This window comes from Heterocephalus glaber, unplaced genomic scaffold, assembly GCF_053883595.1.
Source record: "Heterocephalus glaber isolate CG9 unplaced genomic scaffold, H.glaber_assembly_v1.0 deba00001593, whole genome shotgun sequence".
Lineage (NCBI taxonomy): Eukaryota > Metazoa > Chordata > Mammalia > Rodentia > Bathyergidae > Heterocephalus > Heterocephalus glaber.
Genome location: NW_028258368.1, coordinates 4,143,391 through 4,163,680, shown reverse-complemented (window position 1 = coordinate 4,163,680; position 20,290 = coordinate 4,143,391). Strand labels below are relative to the sequence as shown.

The 20,290-nt window shown below is 40.3% G+C and overlaps 1 protein-coding gene across 6 annotated transcripts in view; it reads left to right on the top strand.

Annotated features, from left to right (window-relative positions):
• Esr1 (estrogen receptor 1) overlaps positions 1 to 20,290 on the top strand; it is a 426,367-nt gene that overhangs the window by 399,968 nt on the left and 6,109 nt on the right. For all 6 annotated transcript variants that reach the window (XM_021237950.2, XM_021237951.2, XM_087193444.1 and 3 more), the window contains one exon: positions 17,577 to 17,760. In XM_021237950.2, coding sequence (XP_021093609.1) covers positions 17,577 to 17,760 — 184 coding nt within the window. The remainder of the gene's footprint in view (positions 1 to 17,576; positions 17,761 to 20,290) is intronic.

The window sequence follows — 20,290 nt, the reverse complement described above, 5'->3', positions numbered from 1 at the left end:
CTGGCAACTGGGATACACACTGAGAAATGCTTCCTGAGGTAACTTAGTTTATGTACCAACATCAGAATATGTATCCAAAGATTTATATGGTCTAGATCATGGATACCCAACTTTAGCGGGCAATACTGAAGAAAGAGGAATTACATTATCTTGGGCTGCATATAAAATACACAATATAACTAATGTATATGTTATAAAACTTCCATATATATTATATATATAATGCATACATATAAAATATACGTATATACAGTGGTGCCTTGGTTCACAAACACTTTTGTTTGTAAACAATTTGGTTCAGAAACAAAAGCACTTGGAAAAATTTTATCTTTACTTGCAAAGCCTGCATCAGGCTACAAACATGACCACAAGACATCTTTCCCACACAAGCATGAATATGGCAATCTTTTCCAAAATTGTAGAACAAATTAAGTTCATGAACCGAGCCACCACTGCATTTATCAGTCCCACAGCACATATAATGTCTGATACATGAGGGTTTTGATTGCACTGGGTCAGGTGCCGGAGGTGGAGTCAGCACTACATCGCTAGCTGGGCCTTCCCTGTTGTCAGTCTGTGCTAGAGCATCAGCAACTGAGTCCTGAAAAACATCACCAAAAGTTATGTAATAACATTACAAGTTTGTGATCTTGTGGGGCTGCATCACTGGCTGTCCAGGGCCACACACACCTGGGGGTTGTGGGTTGGACACTCTAGTAGGTCAATCACTCCTGTGGCCTCTTTAAGCCATCAAGAGGCTTAGTAAATGCAAGATATTTACCAGGGTGACAGAGTACACTGTTTCACAGTAAACTTTTCTTTAAACAATTAGAAGGAATACATTCTTAAATAGTAATAAAGGGTATAGCAGGCATGATGACGCTTGGCTGTAATCCCAAGGAAGCTGAGGCAGGAGGATCACTGTGAGTTCAAGGTCATCCTGGGCTACATAGTGAGTTCAAGGCCAGCCTGAGCTACATAGTGAGATTCTGACTGAAAAAAAAAGTATAGAATAGTGAATATATAAACCAGAATCATAGTTGTTTTTATCATTAACAAGTAGTAATTACTGTACATAATTGTAGGTGGTATGCTTTTATATGACTGGCAGTATTGCAGGCATCAGCATTGCTGCAAATACATGAATAATGCTTTGCATGATAACATTATGGTGGCTATGATGTCACTAAGAAATAGGCATTGTTCAGTTTCATAATAATCTCATGGGCCCATTGTCCTATATATGGTTCATCACTGAACAAAGCGTCATTATATGACACATGTGCATAATTAGGATTAGACACAGGTATTTTCTTTCAACATAAGCTTGTACAGGGCTGTATAATTGGTCACGAGGATATAAATTATTTATTCAACCGATCTGACCTTGTTAAAAGTGATTTTAGTCTTGATATTGCAAATAATGCTTCATTTTCATGTATCTTTTGCCTGTTTTTAATTATCAATGTGGATACATTGTTAGAAGTGGATTTTCTGGGTTAAAAAGTTATAAACATTTTTAAGTCTCCTGATACATGTTGCCTACTGCTCTACCAAACTTTATCAGTGTGCACTTTTCCTAGCTGGGTAAGAAAGTGCTTATGTAAATGTATTATGTAAGCGTATTATGCCCAGTGGCCTATGGGACAGGTAAGTGCAGATTCTGGAGAGTCTGGCAAGTGGACAGCTTTCTCTGGGCCAGCTACTGCCTTCCTCTGACAGTGGACAGTGACAGTGTCCTCTGACTGTCCCGACAGTGAGACAGTCTACAGAACACAGCACGAACATCTCCCAGAAGCCGATTGTCATTTATCAGTTTTCCTTTTTGATAACTTCTATAGGTGTCTGTGCTAATTTTAAGTTTTATGACCTGTACAGACACTGTGCTGTTGAACTACTTTGGTTTCTAGTAGTCAGGATACTCATAGGGTTGGTCTTGCCTTCTGCCCTTGGTCTTATGCCACTTAGTTTTTGAAGAGACATTTGCAAAAGGCCTATAATGCCAGCTACTTAGGAAGTTGAGGCAGGAAGATTACAAGTTCAAGGCCAGCCTGGGAAACTCAGTGAGACCTTGTCTCAAAATAAAATCAAATAGGGGCCTTGGATTTAGCTCAGTGGTTTCTCTGTCTGGTGCACAAGCGCAAGGACCTGAGTTCGATCCCCAGTACCAAAAAAAAAAAAGTCAAATAAACAGAAAGGGCTGGTGCTGTAGCTCAGTGGTAGAGAATGCCTAAGTTCAATCCACAGTATAGGGAAGAAGAGAGAAAAGAAAAGGAAGTGGTTGAAGAGCTGAAAGTGTATTTTTCCAGAGAACAACCTGGCTCCCCCAATGACTTCCCTTGCTCCAGGCTCTGGGGCTTCCTGTGACTGCCATGCTTTTTCCTAGACAATAACCAGCTTGGGAAAAGCAGCTTAACCTGTGAGCCCCTCATCACTCTTGTGGTGCCCCTCTCTGGCAACTAGGAGCCTCTGCTTTAAACTGCACCCAGTGGAATCCCACCAGGGCCTCAGGCATCAAGTGAAGTTTACATGCAAAGTTTCCTGCAACAGAGAGCAGACACTGGGCTTTATGGTGCAGCTTCATTGTGCAGCTGACAACAGTCAGATCCAAGGATAGCTCAGGATGCATGAATTGGAGGCAGGGGGACCAGCATGGGAAGTTCATTCTTTAAAATTGGCTTCAACAGTAGTGGTGAAAGAAACTCAGAATGTGTCATTGATTTTCATCTCTACAGGTGAAGTGTCAGCCCTTCCTGTTGGAATAGCAAGTGAGAATCTTTGAGTTAGAGAGTGAAGCCTTCATTCTCAGTGAAAGCCAGGAACTCAGCCCTTCCTGGCAACATGTTGGTGCTGGGCTCTTTAGCATTCCAATTCACAAGTCCTCTGGGGACCCTGGATGGTCAGTCTTTGAAGTCTATGTTCTTTTGTACCTAGATATGTAGCTCAGGTTATTGATGACATATTAGAGGTTACCAATGAAAACAAGCATTTCCAATATCTGTAGTAAAAATATTGCTACTTCCATTTCCTGTAGAAACAACAAGCCTTGGAGGGTGTCAGAAATACGATCAGTTTAGAGATGATAGAAATAATATGAAAACCTAATAAGTAAAATCCCCATATCAAGCTTCTTATTCTTTCAAGTACCCATTCACCAGCTGTAGTTTCCCCAACAATCCAGGTGTTGTTAAAATTTGTGAACTAATAGGAATTAAAGGGACCTAGATTTTATATTTTAATAGCATTTTTTCTCCATCAAATTACGAAAGTTATGCATGCCTAAGGCAGAGAACTCGGAAAGTACAGGAAAGCCACCAAGAAAAATAATCCCCCAAGTAATCATAATTTCACCACACAAAAGTAATCATTGTTAATTTTGGTGAAAGTCCTTAAAGAAACTTAGAAAAGATGCCTGTTTATCTCCATTCCTTTTCTCCTCACCATCCTGCTTGAAAAACTGAATTGCTCCTCAATCATCCCAGGAACATTTTTAGTTTTCTCAGATATCTCTAGAAGAGAGGCCATTGACAGTGATTTTCTTTTTCTCACAAACCTTGAAGTTAGGAAATTCTTTGTGAAGCCTTTGAGCACGAGGCCAGGAGTAAAGGATGTTTGGATTCTAGTTTCAGCTCTGCTATCTATTTACCAATGGTGCGACCTCTGTCAAGTCCAGACTCTCTGCCCTGCCTGAAACCTTTCCTCAAGCCCTGGACTCTGACAACCCCAGTACCTTTCCCTCTTTGAGCCTCTGTTTCTCAACAGTTACAATAATTGCACCAAGTCAGTGGTTTGGAATTTTCTTCACATTTTAAAAAATTTACTTTTACGCTTTAATACACTTTCCTTTGTAGAAGAGAGTTAGGTTACAGCAAAATGGAGTGGCAAGTGTGGAGAATTTCCACGTATCCCCAGGTCCCAAATATGCACAACCTCCCTACTGTTTTCATCCTCCACTAGGCTGGTACACTTATTAAAATCTGTGAGTCTATACCAACTCATCATTATCATTGAGTCCATAGTTTACATTAGGGTTCACCCTTGGTGTGGTACATTCTATGGCTTTTGACATCTGTCTCCACTATTGTATTATCATACAGAATAATTTCACTGCCCTCAAATCATCAGAGTTGCACTTACTCAGTTCTCCTGATCTTTCTACTGTCTCCATAGTTCTGCCTTTTCCAGAATGTCATCTAGTTGGAACCACACAGTACTTGGCTTTTTCAGATTGGGTTCTTTCACTTAGTAATATACATTTAAGTTTCTTCCATATCTTGTCATGGTTAGCAGCTCCTTTCTTTTTACCACTGAGTGATATTCCATTATCTGAATGAAACACAGTTTATCCATTCACATACTGAAGGACCTCTTTGTTGCATCCAAATTTGGGCAGTTATGAATAAAGCTGCTGCAAACATGCACACAAAGGTTTTCATGTAGAAATAAATTTTAAATTCCATTGGTAAATACTAAATTCCATTGCTGGATTGTATAGTAAGGGTATGTTCAGTTTTGTAAGAAGCTGCCAAAATATAGTCCAAAGTGGTGGTGCCATTTACATTCCCATCAGCAACAAGTGAGACATCCTCTTCCTCATTCTTGTCTGCATTTGGAGTTGTCAGTGTTCTTGGTGTGTGGGATTCTAAGCAATGTGTAGTGGTATTTCATTGTTGTTTTCATTCAAAATTCCCTAATTACACTTGATACTAAGCATCTTTCTGTATACTTAATTGCCACTCTGTATACTGTATCTTACTTGGTAAGGTACCTGTTAAGCTCTCTGGCCCATATTTTAATTGGGTTTATGTTTTCCTAATTGTTGAGTTTGAACAGTTCTTTGTATGTTTTGGATAACAGTCCTTTAACAGATATGTCTTTTGCAAATATTTTCTTGCTTTCTCTGGCTTCTCTTTTCATTCTCTAGGGGTTAGTGGTTTTTACACTTTCTTCTGATGAAACCAGGTTCTGTGAAAGGAGCTGTAGGGCTGCCGGAGAATAGGGGCACAGGGTAACAAAAATTGGAGTGAATGGGCTCAAGGTCCCCTGTTGTTTCTCTTTATTTAATCACAGAAGTCTGACTTTGCAATTTATATATGAGGGTTTCACATGAGATTCACTTTTTAAAAACAGGGGTCCTACTTTTGAAATGGTTTCAAAACCAGTGTATTAAGGTATTTTTATTTTATTTTATTATTTTATTTTTTTCCCCCATTAACTTTATTGGTACATTTAGGTATAAAATAGTTACATTCATCATTGGGATTTTGTACCATTACATGAGTCTCTTGGTTCTTATTTTTTTCCCCTTCCCTTGCCCACCCTTCCCTATTTGCAAAGACCTTGTTTCCATTTTGTTCCTCTTCTCATATTTTTTCCTTTCCCTTTTTTCCCTTCCCCTACCCCTCCCGATTCCCCTGCTCTTTTAGACCTTTTCTTCCTATTACACAATATCAGTTATAAATTTTTTAAATTATAATATTAAGGTCTAGGAAACATTACCACAGATTTTACAGAATTTTAAAGGATATAGAAAGCATATTTCAAAAATCTGTTTTGAAATAAATTTGACAACTTCTAAGAAGTAACTTGGAAGACAAATTAATGAAACTAACTCTGGAGGAAATATAAAATTTGAATAGCACCTATTAAAGAAAGTATATTCCTAGCTTGAAAACCTACCTATATGACAACAGCAGGCTCATAAACATTTGAACTGATAAATTATATCAAAAAATTAAAGCAGAGAAAAGAAGGAACACTTCTCCCCTCATTTTAGGAAATCAACATTGTGTAAAACATTGTGTAAAACTGGATAAAGATAATAGAAGAAGATAAATAGAAGATAATAGATAATAGAAGAAAAAAGTATGAACATAGATAGAAATTTGTTTAACAAAACAAATTATTAGAAGTCAGATCTGGCAGGATGTACAAAGTGCTTTTGTTATAGGGATGGCAGTGTTGGTTCAGCATTGGAAGATCCACCCCCAAAAGTCATCATTTTAACAGAGGAAAGGAAAAAGCCATATGATCTTGTCACTAGTTGGAGAAAAAGTATTGGACTAAATTCTACAGCTGTTCATGGTAAAAGCTATCAGGAGGCTAGAAGTAGAACAGAAACTTCTCAACAGATTAAAGACATGTACTCCATACTTACAACGAGAACACCTTATATAAATGGAGAAGATACAATGCTTTCTCCTTAAGGTGGGGAACAAGGGCAGATGTGCTTACTCTTTATCTGTCCAATAAACTTTGAAACCTAGGCCCAAACCAAAATAGTCTGGCAATAAAATGACACAACTAGAAGTAAAATCTTTATATGTAGATGAAATGATCATCTACAGAGAAAATGCTAAGAAATCTCTAGGAGACCCTAGAACTTGTACTTGAATTTAGCAGGATTAGAAAACACAAGGTATATATAAAAATTCAGGTCTGTGTATACTTGCTATAAATGAAGAATTGGATATTGAAATTTAAAAGTTATGTAGGAGTACAAAGGATCTAGAAAAGTTAAAAACAAAAACAAAAACAGTGTTGGAAGACATTTAGTACCTAATTTTAAGACTTCTTCTAAAGCTACAGTAATCAAGGCAGTGTTGGTGTAAGGAAAGACATATAGATCATTTGAATAAAACAGAGAATCTAGAAATAGAACCACACATATATGGTCCACTGAGTTTTGAAAGATTATTTAACATTAGCACTTTATAGAATATAAACTTAATTCAAGAGCCGAGGAAGAGATAGTGTTTTCAGCAAATGGCACTAGAACACCTGGTATCTATATATAAAAAATTAACCTCAACCCTTTTTTTCCATACATGAAAATAACTTGAAGGGATCTATGAACCTAAATAAGAAAGCCTAAAAGTGTAAAACTTTAAGAAGAAATTATAAGGGAAAATATTTATGAATTCAGGGTAGGCAAGAACTACCTAGGATACAAAAAACATGATGTATAAAAGAAAAAAATTGATAAATGAGATTCCATCAAAATTTAGAACTTTAAATGACATTATTAAAATGAAAAGTAGTCCTTATACAGGCCATATTTCCAATGCATATAACCTATGACCAGAATATATAAAGAATTCTTAGAGCTCATTAATAGACAACCCAATTAAAATGTAGACATAAGAAGATGATAAATAGCCAGTAGAGCACAAGGTATGGTGTGCAACTCTAGAATCAGAAAAATACTAATCAGTACAATAATAAGATTGAATTATACACTCATTAGGGAGATGAAGTTAAAAATTTTAAAAGCCTTGTCATGTCATGACTTTTTCTTTTTGTTGGATTCTCCCACTTTGCGTTTAATTTGTCATGCTCAATGGATTCATTCTGCTGGGTTTCCTGGGGTTGTGATCCTCATTGTCTTTACCTAGGGTATTGTCTAAAATTTTTTGGAGTGCTGGTTTGGTATTCATGAAGTTCCTGAGGTTCTCTTTATCATGAAAGTATCTTATTTCTCCATCAATTTTGAAAGATAGTTTTGCAGGGTACATCAACCTGGGTTGAAGGCTGTTTTCCTTTAGGGCTTGAAATACATCACTCCAAGCTCTTCTTGCCTTGAGGGTTTGCACTGAGAAGTCTGCTGTGATTCTGATGGGCTTTCCCTTGTATGTGATTTGTTCCTTTTCTCTCACTGCTTGTAGAATTTTGTTCTTCTGTTGGATTTCTGGAATCCTAACTATTATATGCCTATGTGTAGATTTTTTTTTTTATCAAGGCTGGCTGGAGTCCTATATGCCTCACTTATCTGTATGTCAAGTTCTTTTCCCCTCCTTGGGAAGTTTTCTGCCATCACTTCTGTGAACAGTGTTTTTATGTCATCTGCACTCTCTCCTCTTTCTTCATTGACTCCAATCAGTCTTATGTTATTCTTCTTTGCATCGTCTAGCAGCTTCTGGATTGATTTCTCACATTCCCTTACAATTTTAAAGCAATTTTTCTTTTCCTCCTCATTAATTGCAATCTTATCTTCTATATGTGAAATTCTATCCTCACATTGGTTCATTCTGCTGTGCTGACTTTCAATGGAGTTTTTAACCTCTTGGAAATCTGTTTGTATCTGTTTTATGGATTCCATTTGTTTCCTATGTTGGGATTCCATCATGTTCCTCAGATCCTCTATTTTTTATCTGTGTCCTCTCTAGATTTATTAATCATGTCTTGCACCATGAGCAAAATCTTTGCTGTTATCTGAGTAATTATTTCTGATTTCATTTTTCCCAGCTCCTCTTTTGTTGCCAGTTCAGAGAGTCCAGGTGGTTGAGTATCAGAGTGTTCCATCTCGTTTCCCTTTGGAGTTGCTGTAGGTGATCTGGAAGTCTGTTTTTGAGGCTTGTTTATGTGTCTTCTCATTTCCACGGGGGTGGGGTGCTTCTGGCATCCACGTGGCTCAGCTTCTCTGCCCTAGGAGCTTTTTATGACGGTGGGGGAGCTTCCTTCCGGGTGCTGGGACTGGCTCAGCTTCTCTGCCCTATTAAGGTACTTTTAAAATTGATAGTTCTGGAAACCCATGTCTTCATTTTTTGCAATACAGTATATTTTCTCTTCGTATGGAAAAAATAAGACTAACCTATTACATTCATGTAATGTCTTTCAGCTTTTATCCACTCTAGTACTTGCTTAAAATGATGGAAATGATATACATAAAGACACGTACCCCTTACATGGCTACTTGCTTGAAAATAGGAATTTTGGCATCATTTATCTTTTTCAAAAGTCACTGAGAACAAGGTAAAAGGGGAAAATGTATCTGCAGGTTTGTGACTTAGGAATTAAACATGCAGGCTAGAACCAGGAGCATGACCTCATTTGTTAGGTAGCAGTGCTGAACATGACAGAGCATCTGAGTTGGTTGTTCAGATCAGGATGATGTGGATGTGTGCACATCAGCTAAGTTCTTAGATCATTTGCCATTTTTTTCTGGATTGGAGGCCAAGTCAGATGAGTTGAACAATGTTCTAAAAACACTTCTATTCACACTAACATTGTTCATTGATTTGGCAGCGATAAAGGGGCAACTTTTCCATTAGTTTAGTCATATATTACCTATGCCTCAGGGATTTGAAATGGCTTACCAAATTTCATATTATGTAAAGGGGTAAGTTAATAGTTGAACAAATTTGTATAGAGGGAGAGTAACATGAAGAAAATAAATCCAGGAATCACATTAATACACAGAAGTTCCTCTGTACAGTTCCTAGGATGGGCCACACATTTGGCTCTACATTTCATTTGCCTGGCCAAACTAAAGAAAACACATTCCATTATGAGGTTCAGAGGCTTTAATAAAAATAAAATAAAATAGACTAGTTGTTCAACATAAAAATTCTTCTTCAGGAAAATCACTAAAAAGTTGACTTCTGACAACCAGGACTTGCTATGGATTGTACAGCTGAGTATTTAGTCCCTTGTTATCTGGTGGGAAACTATAGTACAGATATCAGATATTTTAGGCTACCAGTTAGGGCTGACTCATGTATTTTGATGATTAGCTGGAGAGTGGTTAAGCCCCAGGTTTCCTATGAAAACTGTTAACTGTGCACATATATGATAAGATGAGCTCAAGTCAGTACACTACATTGATGATGCTGAGCCAGAGCATTGGCAGGCAGCAGAATTTATAACATGGAGCAGGAACTATCCAAATGCTAGCATACTTCATGGTATGCCAGATCAGGAGTCTAACTTCCAAGGCTCTCACTTTCTTCTCCAAGGCTCTGATGTGGATGACCTAGTATGTTTTGGTTACTGCTCTTGTGCAATAAATAATGCCAAAACTTAACAGGTAAAAGAGAAGTTTGTTCATGAACTTAGGGCACAGAGAGAATGGCTTTCTCTTCTATACAGTATGTAGGGCCTCAAATGAGGAGACTCAACAACTTGGTGTCTTTTGATAGTTGTGGGTTGAAGCCACAATGAGGTATCTTTATTCATATGCTCCCAGTTGATGCTGCTTATTGGGTGGGACATCAAGGGAAGCTGTCATCTGGGACACCTATCTGTGGCCTCTTACAACATGGCACATGGAACTCTTACAGGATAGTGAGGCCTCATGAAGCAAGAGTCTCAGGTGAGAAGCTGCAAGACCTTTTATGACATATGCTTAGAAGTCACACAGGCTCACTTCTAGCCCATTCTGTTGCCTACAAGCAAATCATGAGCCTGCCCAGACTCAAGAGACAAGGCTCCCCATATCTCCATATGAAGGGTATGACGATCCCTTTGTAGGCAAGCGTGCTAATAGGAGATACTGGTGTGGTCATCATTGGAAAATAAAATGTGCCCTAATGTGTCAGAGCTGCTTCCTGCTCTATGTTTTTTCCATGATCCTTGAAATAACAGTCAAGAAAAGGTAGGTCCAGGGAAAAGAAAAAGAAAATGGTTAGGGTGTCCTGAGACCATGCCAACTTCCTGGGGTGAGGAGTCACACATGACACCACATGCAAGCTGCTTTATGATAGATTCATGACATGCTTTCCACCAAGTGTGTCTTTGAGGCATCTGCTTTCTTACCTGGAAGGATAGAAACTGAGTGAAGAATAGAAAATTCAGAAACATGGATGTGCCTTAACATATTACAGATGTAACTAATAAAAATAAGCCTCTTAAGCAAAATATATATATATAATGTCTTTTTCCTAAATGATATAAGGTTATTTATTATAGAATTTGAGAGCTGAGACCTCATATATAACAGGAAAACACACAGCTGCCACTTAAATTTAAAAGAAATATTCACATTTCAGATTCTTTTCAAGTCAACCAAGTCCATCGCTTCACATCTGAAGACATCGTTAAGAGATTTATCTTCTGAGCTTGAATGAGTTTCTGTACCAAGTATTTACCTTCTGGAACATCTAGTACATTTCACTAAAAATTATATAAAATTAACAAATGTTACTGAATCAGAAGTATATGGTTTATAGTCATCAGTGCCAAGAGGGCACTTATGGGGATATAGCAATCCCAAGTGAGCAGGGACACTGTGTCCATACATCATGATCTCGCTCACTTTAAGAGAGCAGGGTTCCTCGATGACAACTTTGATAAGTGTGGTCTTATACACACTAGTGTAATTAGTACACATTTGTGCAAACATTGGATTATGAGCAGATTCTTCACCTTCCAGGTAAATAACTACACATTAGTAAAAGGATAGAGGTTCTCTACCTGAGGACAAATATTTCCCAAAACAATACACTTCTTGTTTAAAACAGAAAATATGGATCTAGTTCCTTCATGGGATAGAGCAATCCCTGTGACATCCTTAGTAATGTTGGAAGCTATAGTTTTGAATCACATCAAGAAAAGCATTCAGATGTCTTGGAATGTCCCTCAGTTTTTTTGAACAAATGGATTGCAAGGAAGGATGTTGAAATTCAGAATGAATGGTTAACAAGACTGGATGACTAAAGAGTTCTACAATTTAGATTTTGTTTTCTATTAAGAAAGGGTGGTGATGTCTGCATTTAGGAAGATAAATGATTTCTAGGTAAACTGTACAACCTAAGGTCCTAAAAATATAGAAAATGGGAGTGGCATCTCCCTGTATTCCCAGATACTTGGATGGCCAAGCAGGAGAATTATGAGCTCAAGGCCAGGCTGAATAACACGGACAACATAGCAAAAACCTGTTTCACAAAAATAAATGACTAAATAAATAAATAAATAAAAATAAATGCATTCAAAAACAGGAGATATGCAGAACATCCCTTGGACTTTCTCTTCACACAAATGAATTAATTTAACCATCAGTAAGTCATACAATACTTCTCATTCTGCATTAGAGTAGGACGTCTGCTATAATGAATCAGCTCCACATTGTATAATACACAGTTCAAACCCCTGGAGGTATATTTCTTGTTTCCTTAACAATGCTGGATCCATGAACATTTTAGTGTCTGTGACATTGTGAAACATTTATTTGGTCTTCCCCTCCATTTCCTGGTGTACAATTCTCCAAATCTTTGGAAAGTGTAAAGTGTTAATGAGTTTACTTACTGGCTTGCAACCCCATGGTCACTTTAGGATGTAGGCTGGTCACTGAAAAGACCAGGGCAGGATTACAGGTCTGGCAGCCAAGTTGACCAGCAGTGGCTAATGACTGAATCAATCATACCCCTGTAATGAAATCCCAAAAGGACAGGGTTTGGAGAGTTTTGGGTTAGCTGAACATGTGGAGGTACCTGGAGGGTGGTGTCCCTGGAGAGGGTATGGAAGCTCTACACTCCTTCTCCAGCTTGTGTTAGGCAACTCTTCGTCCTCATTCATTGTAATGCCATTTAGAATAAATCAATAGAAACAAGTATGTGTTTCCCTGAGCTCCATGAGCAGTTTAGGCAAATTAATTGAACCGAAGCAAGGAAGGAGTTGTAGGAACCTGGATTTCTAGCTGGTTGGTCAGAGCACAGGTAAAACAAGCTAGGGCTGACATCTGAAGGGGATGGGGGAACTCCTTGGGAAGGAGCCCTCACCTGCTGGATCTGACACCACCTTCAGGTACACAGTGTCAGAAATGAATTGAATTAGAGGACACTAGCTGGTGTCCACTGCAGAAGGGCTTGCTTGCTTTTTGGTGAGGGGAACCTTCCACCTCTTAGGGTCACAGAAGTCTGTCAGAGTGAAAGAAAATTGAGGAAGTCATTCTGCAAGCAACCTGGGCTTTATTATAACTGTATTGTCAAATGGGCTCCCTTTGTTATAATATAGGATGAAAAAGTGACAACTCTCTCATCTTAGCAGAACAGGATGCATAGGATACTTAGAACATTAAGAAACAGACCTTAATATCTCACTACAATCAAGGCAAATAGATCTCAAACTTCAAAAGGCCTTAGAGACCGTATCACTTGTATAAGCAATGGACAAGAGGGAATAGATTGGAAAAAGAAATAGTAATACACATAAGAGTCTATCAAAAAGTGTGCGGGGAAATTCAGGAGACAATGTCAATGCAAGATAGAAAAGTACCCCTAGATAATTTAAATATGTACTTTTCACAAAATAGATCTCTTACCATGTTACAAAATTACTTAAAATGTATAGAAGGCAATAACATATTGTTTCATTTATGTATACTATTTTATAATAATTTTGTTTAAAAGAATCTTTTCTATACATATTTACAACTATTGTGTGTTTTTTGTAGTACCTACACAATTGCACTGAAATTATTTCAGTGGAATGTATACTTGGAAAACATACAATATCCTCAATCGACAGGTTGCATAAAGTAAATAAGTTTTTGATAATTTTGATAAAATGGATTCTGTTTAAGCTGCCCTTTCTGTAAACCAGTTTGCATAATATAGCCTTTCAAAAGCTTTTTGAAACTTAAACATTTTTCTTTTATTTATCTATCTATATTTCATTTTAATTTTGATGCTATGGTTCAAACCCAGGGCCTTGCTCATGCTAGGCAAGTGCTCCCCTACTGAGCTACATCCCCAGCTCACTTTTCAAAAGTTTTCACTACAAATTTCTATTTGCTGTAGAATATTCAACAGGACTTTCAGGAGATAAAGAGGCTAGGACAGACTACTCCATGGTTTGGTACTGTCCCGCACATGATAGGACATGCACAGCCCTGGCCAGGGACAGCAGCAACACAGAGCTGTCCAGACACCCAACTAGGGATGGTATCATCCCCAGGAGTGACGACAGTCGTGGGCTGATCAAATTGTCAGCCGTAAAGGCAATCTAGACAAACGTGCTATTTGGTTGTAGAAGTAGGAAACCCCAAATGCTGATGTGCTGATTCATCACAGGGTCTTCTGTGAGCACTGGATCCCCTCCGCACCCAAGCTGAGTGATAGCATCCTGGCCGGGACTGCTTACAACTGTGGAGTCAGTCTTCTTCACTGCACCTTCCCTTTTAATCACCCTCTACCCCCGCCACCCTTTTTGTGATTAAGCGGCCATAAACTGAGGAACTTCCCTGGAGTCTGCTGTCACATCCTTTCTTTTGGAAACAAACAAAAAATAATAATAAACTATGTGGCCTTGCTTGAAGAACTTGTCCTCAAGAAGTGAGGGCCAGGGCCTCTGCCTGCATTCCTTACTTCCCTACAGCAGTCAGATGTGCTCCCCCATCCAAGTGGAGTTCAAAGGCAGGGCGAGCTGGGCCCCTGGGGGATGCCTGTGCTTCCTTCTTCTGGTCACAGCCACAGACACATGTGCCCAGCAGTCTCCAAGCCCACCTTCCCCTGTCATCTGGGAAACAGCTGAACGGAATCCTACAGGGTAGAGACAGAAAGGGAAGCAGGAAGAGAATGTCTTGGCAGGAGAGAAGAATCAGGTTAGCCAGAGCCAAAGGGTGAAGACCTGTTACACACAGGGGAGTCCATATGGTTTTACCCCCTCATTCTTCCCTGCCACTAGGTTTCCCCACAGACCCTTCCTAAATCTGCTAGTGGTGGCTTCAGGATTCAGTGAGTAGAAGCTCAGATCTGCCAACCATAAGAGCCTGGGTGATGACATATAGATTGCTTCTCTTCTTTTTCCCCTCATCTTGGGGATTTGAAGCATCCTCCAGAGTTGCAAAAGCTGCCTTGTTGCAAGACTCTTTCTGAAGGCCTCACTGTCTGTGTACTGGCCTGTGCTGCTGGGAACTGTGGTGCAGCAGTCCAGCGTGGCAGAGACCACCTGGGATTTGGAAATTACCAGCAGCCCTGGTTTGCTCTTGCTCATTAATAGCAGTTGCCAGAGCACCTGAAGCATTCTGGGAATTGGATTGCTGCTGTTTCTACAACAGCTCCTTAAAGGCAACTGACAGCAAACATGGACCAAGCTTTGCCAGAAGAGTCCAAAAGGATAATGGCTGCTGTTGTCAATTATTGGCATTTTGACAGAACTATATTTTTATTTCTAAGTATATTTGCACAGCTAGGAAGCATCTGCTGACAAGGATGAGATGATAAGCTGTACTGGTGCCAAAACAGGATTAGCAAAACAGGCTCATTCTGAGAGTGCCTTGCATCCTGAGAGTCCGTGTTAAGAACATTCTCTCTCCATAGGCAATATCTGCTCTCAAAATATTAACACTTGAAAGGAAATCAGGCTTGGAATCCCTATCTAGTAGCACAGTGATGCAAACAATAGGTTCTCAATAAACGCTTGCTAGATGATGGAATCCATACACACACGCATGTGGAGGAGGACTTGGGAATTGGCAGCCCTAGGGAAAGCTTGGCTCACTGGAGACTGAATGCCACATCTTTAACTCCATTGGAAAGAGCTTCACGAAATGCTGGCCTTTGAATGATTGAAGTTTCAGCACTGCTGGGGACACAGGAGGGAGAAAAAGGATGAACAAAGATCACCTTCCTAGACAGGAATCCCCCAAGCTGTTTGATCCTCAATTCTAGAGTTTTCTTGAACAGGAAAGGGACTATTGAGGAATGAGGCCAGAATCCTAGGTGGTAAAAAAAAAAGGAAATTGGGAGAAATTGCATCATTCAATTTGGACTAACTCAGCTTTGTGGCCTGGGCAGGTTCCCAGGATATCCAGCCCATGGCCCGACCTCTCAGAGATGAGGCTAGAGTATGGATGATGACATAGAGCATGGAACTCGAGAGGCAAAGCCAATAGGGAGCTCAGCCGAGGCCACCCCTGACCCCAGCCCACCACGGCACTCCTCCCTGCTACCTGTAGCTCAACCCATGGCCACTGGAAATTTGCCCATCTTTCTGATGGATACATGCTTTCTCTGCCAACAGCCCACACAGAAACGAAGTGAAGCAATCCAGCGATTTCCTAGCCTACTGCCTGTCTGCTGCTTTCTTATTCTGCCCCCTGTGTGTTTTGGATCAGTGTGCATCCATATACCAAAAGCTACATGATTCTGTTCTACTCCACTGCATGTGACTGAGACCCCAACCATTCTGATCTTGTTGTTCTTTGTGTTTTGTTTTAAACCATAGCCATTTTCCATGCTGGGCAGATACAATTCTGTTTACTATGAGTTCCTCCACCCCCTCCCCCATATACATTCATTCTTTTCATTCCCAGCCTACAGGTTGTTGTATGGGCAGTAACTTGTCACCACATTACTGGTGTAAACTGGGGATCAATAAACTTGAAAGCCTTTATCTTGACGACAGGGAGAGGAAGTGAAGAGACATATGTTATAAATGGTCAGTGCACTGAATAGAAATAGACTGAAAAATGTTGCTGCATATTCATAATCTAGAGAAAACCATCATGCCATCTATCCCTGTAAGATGCTGTGATTAGGTGGGAGGAGCTTATTTCTGGAGATTTTTACCCGATAGAGTCTATCCCTGTGGTCCCAAGACAGCTCTGCCCCATTCTGCCCTCCTCCTCTTGTTCTCATCAGTCTTCACTTCCTTACTACTCACCTTCTTCCCATCCTGGGAAGTTAGGATTCTTTTTGTTGCAAGTAACAGAAACTCAACTCACATTCTTTTAATCCAAGAAAGAATTGGTTGATTCATACATTAGGAAGGATTCTATAAAAGCTCCGAAGTAAAATGAAAAATATATAAGAACTAGGACCTTGTGACTGAATCTGGACTCCCTCTGCCCCACTCCATCTATCTATCTATCTATCTATCTATCTATCTATCTATCTATCTATCTATCTATTTGGGCTCTGCTTACTACTGCTCACCTTTTTCTGCAGAAGGAGATACATGTGCTGGGAAGAGTGCCATTCAGGGCCCTATCCAATATTCTCATCTCCCAGCCTAGCAACCTGAAAGGAAAGAGTTTCTGGCTCACAACCTCTATGTACAATCCCAGAAGAGGCCTCTGATTGTTTGGCTTGGGACTAGTTCTGTCCAGAACAGAGTGCCATGGTGAGCTGGGATTCAGTCCCAAACCTACGTATGGCACAGAGTACAGAAGGGAAATAGAGAACAAACCTGTAAGGCATTACACGAAGCTTTTTCCAAGGTCCTCTGTAGGCACCCATATCGTAATTTTTTCAGATAAAGCTCAAAAATGCATAGGCCCCAAACCTCATCAGAAACATAGAAGCAAATTAAATCCTACCTGAGAAACTCACCTCCCAGTGACTTATCCAGTTACTCCTCACCATTTTGGGGCTCACCCATGTCTCCTGAGAGTCTACCTTGTCATTACCAGATGTGGAGTTGGCAGATTGGGTGCAGTATAAGCTCCACTCCATACAGTTTGACTTAGCTTGGCAAGTTCATTGATCTCTCTTCCCCTAAAGAAACAACGATGGTTTCTCCTTGGAGTTATTCGCGGGGTTAAATGGTCAGTTCACGTTGGTTGGTCTTGGTCAGACCAATCCGAGGAGTGGCCATCATTCTCACTACAGCCCCAACGCTAACATTTCTCCTCTGAGAATCTTGGCTGAGACACAGGGGGTCACACTGACTTCCTGAGGCTCACACTCATGCACTCATTGAGAATTTCACTGAATCATTTGGTTTCAAATGGGTCCCGGATGCTTCACTGCTTTACTGCTGTGTAGGGAAAGTCCCCGGCTCTACCTATGCCCCAGGGACACTTCCAGTCTTTAGACCTTGTCCTCTTTGAGTTATTCTCTCTCTCTCTGCACATTCAGGAGTATACACCTTTCTGTCCAGCACCTTGAAGTCTCTGGAAGAGAAGGAGCATATCCACCGGGTCCTGGACAAGATCACAGACACTTTGATCCACCTGATGGCCAAAGCAGGCCTGACTCTGCAACAGCAGCATCGGCGCCTGGCTCAGCTCCTCCTCATCCTCTCCCACATCCGGCACATGAGGTGAGGCACTGTGGGGTCTCACGGCAGAGACCTAAAAAGGGCTCATCCAACCCATGTGACAGCTGGGCCAGGAAAGATCTTCTACTGCTTGTGGAGAGTACCCTTGGAACAGTTTCAGAACATCATAAGCTCACATGCTGTGGGAGGATAGAAGAAAGAGGCACTGGTTCTGTCTGGGGCATCGGGAAAATGTTAGAGAAGGCTTTCTAGAGGAAGTGGACAGGGTCCTACATCATTGGGAGAGGCCAATCAAGGGAAATGGGTGACTTGTACTTCCTCTGAAGGCACTGGGCATGTCCCTTAGTGTTCCTGTGACATACTTTCCCCCACTTACCCTGAAAAGCCTTAACTGAAACACTCTCTAGCCAGATGCCTCTTGAAGAGTAACACTGATTCCACACCTTCTTGTCACCTCCATTGCCATTAATGTATTCTAAGTCACTGTCATTTCCTGTTGGATTTCTAACGTATCTTCCTGCCTTTAATCGTGGTCTTTTCAAGTCCATTTTCCATGATGTAACTACAGTGATCAATCTAAAATCAAGTCAGATCATGTGGTCTCCCTGCTTAAAACCTTTGAGGGGCTTCCCATGGCTTTTAGATAAAGATGTAACTCTCTTTATCTTCTTTACATTTCTCCTTGTGGTCCAGCCCTATGTAATTTACTGAGACCTCCTCATTATCTGAGCCTGTAGCAAAGTGCTGTATGAGTCGTCTGGAGGCTCCACTGCAGGCTGCAGGTTGGCTGGCAGCTTTGTGGATCTCAGTGGGGCTCACTCCCCCATCTGCAGGGCCTCTGGGTTGTCCAGCTTACTCTGCTTTACCTGTCTCATCCTCCTTGTATCCACAGGTTAGCTGGGATGTGTTCTCTTCACAATGCCAGTGGCACAAGTAAGCAAGGCCATTTGGGCAGCTTCATTTGAATCTTTTGGTTATATCATGTCTATTAACGTTCCATTAGCTAAGAGAGTCAGATGGTAAATCCCAAAGCCAAGGATCACAGACACATGGCAGGGAAGCAAATATTTCTGAATATCAATCTAACCTATCACTACTTAGATGTCACTCCTTTCAGAAGCATATATTGACTGTTAAGACCTGCTTGGGACTTATACCCTATTTTTCCCCTATCATAATTGCCCATGTTTATTAATTTCTACCTCATTAGACTATAAACTGTGAGGCATTCATCACAATCTGTCTTGATTACTCTGTTAACCCAATTCAACCTAGCACAGTGCTAGGCACATAGTAAGTATTCAAAAAATATTTTCTAGAGAAGCCAAGGAAGGACATCAGCAGAGGAAACAGATTCCTTCTATGCCAAAAGGTGGAAATGACCTCAACTGCATTCGAAATAATCATGAACTTGACTGACCACAGGCTTAGTGGATACCATGCTTCTAAGCATAGCTCAGCCTACAGAAAAGAGATGAAAAAATAATGGATTCTTTATTGCAGACTCCAGAAAGCCCATCATAATGACAATACTCTGGAGCGGTGACCCTAGAGGGGCAGATATCCTTGGGTTATGACATGACCTTGGGCTTACACCAAGTTCCTAGGAATTAAAAAGAGATCACTTCCCTAAGTAGCTATGAGGAAAGGACCAAACTATCTAAAAAGGTGGGATAGGGACCGGGGATTTAGCTCAGTGGTTTCACCACCTGCTGCGCAAGCACAAGGACCTGAGTTCAATCCCTGGTACCAAAAAAAAAAAAAAGTTGGGATAATTTAAGTAGTCTTCAGGCCTTGAGCTCTGTGATTAAAATGGCAAGATGGGCCATGAAAGACCCAGGTATCACCCTTCCTGGAGACAGTCTTGCAAAATTTTTAGCTTCTTGTGAGCATAGAAATAACCTTTTCCCTTTTGTATCCCACAGAGTGCTATATATGAAAATTTACATATACAGTAATATGTGGTCACAACATTATTATTGAATAAATGAATAATAAAGAAGTGAATGAATCAGTGACTAAATGACTCATGGCATGTTTTTCCCTATCCTGTGAACTTGAAATTCATGAGTAAAGGCTTCCATGTGATGGTGTTAGGGAGAAACTAGTTGGGTTCTCTCTCCTCATGACTCCCCAAGAATACCTGTGAATAGGCAAGGGACTCACACTGCCAGGTACAGTAGGTGGGTGCTTCAGAGTAAACATTTCCAGTCCTTTCCTGTCTTTTTCTTTTGATGAATATCCTAGAGAGGGAAGCAGAGAATGGATCTGAATAACATCGCCCCTGCCAAATTACCTAGCTGTGAGAGTAATCTTTCCCTCAAAAAAACTTGCTAGCTCTTACTCCAAGCTAGGGATTTCAGTAAAGCTGCAGAAATCACGTGTACCCAGGAATGCCTTTATTTTGTTGGAAGGAATTGCTGACTTTTCAGAGCCATTAACTGCTTGTCCACATTAACAAGCCCAATTAATTACCAGTAATACCAAGAGTATCTACCCTAAATATTTAGCCCTCGCTGATTTTACTGGCAATGTATGATAGAGATCCTAGCAGCAAGTAGTTTGGAATTGT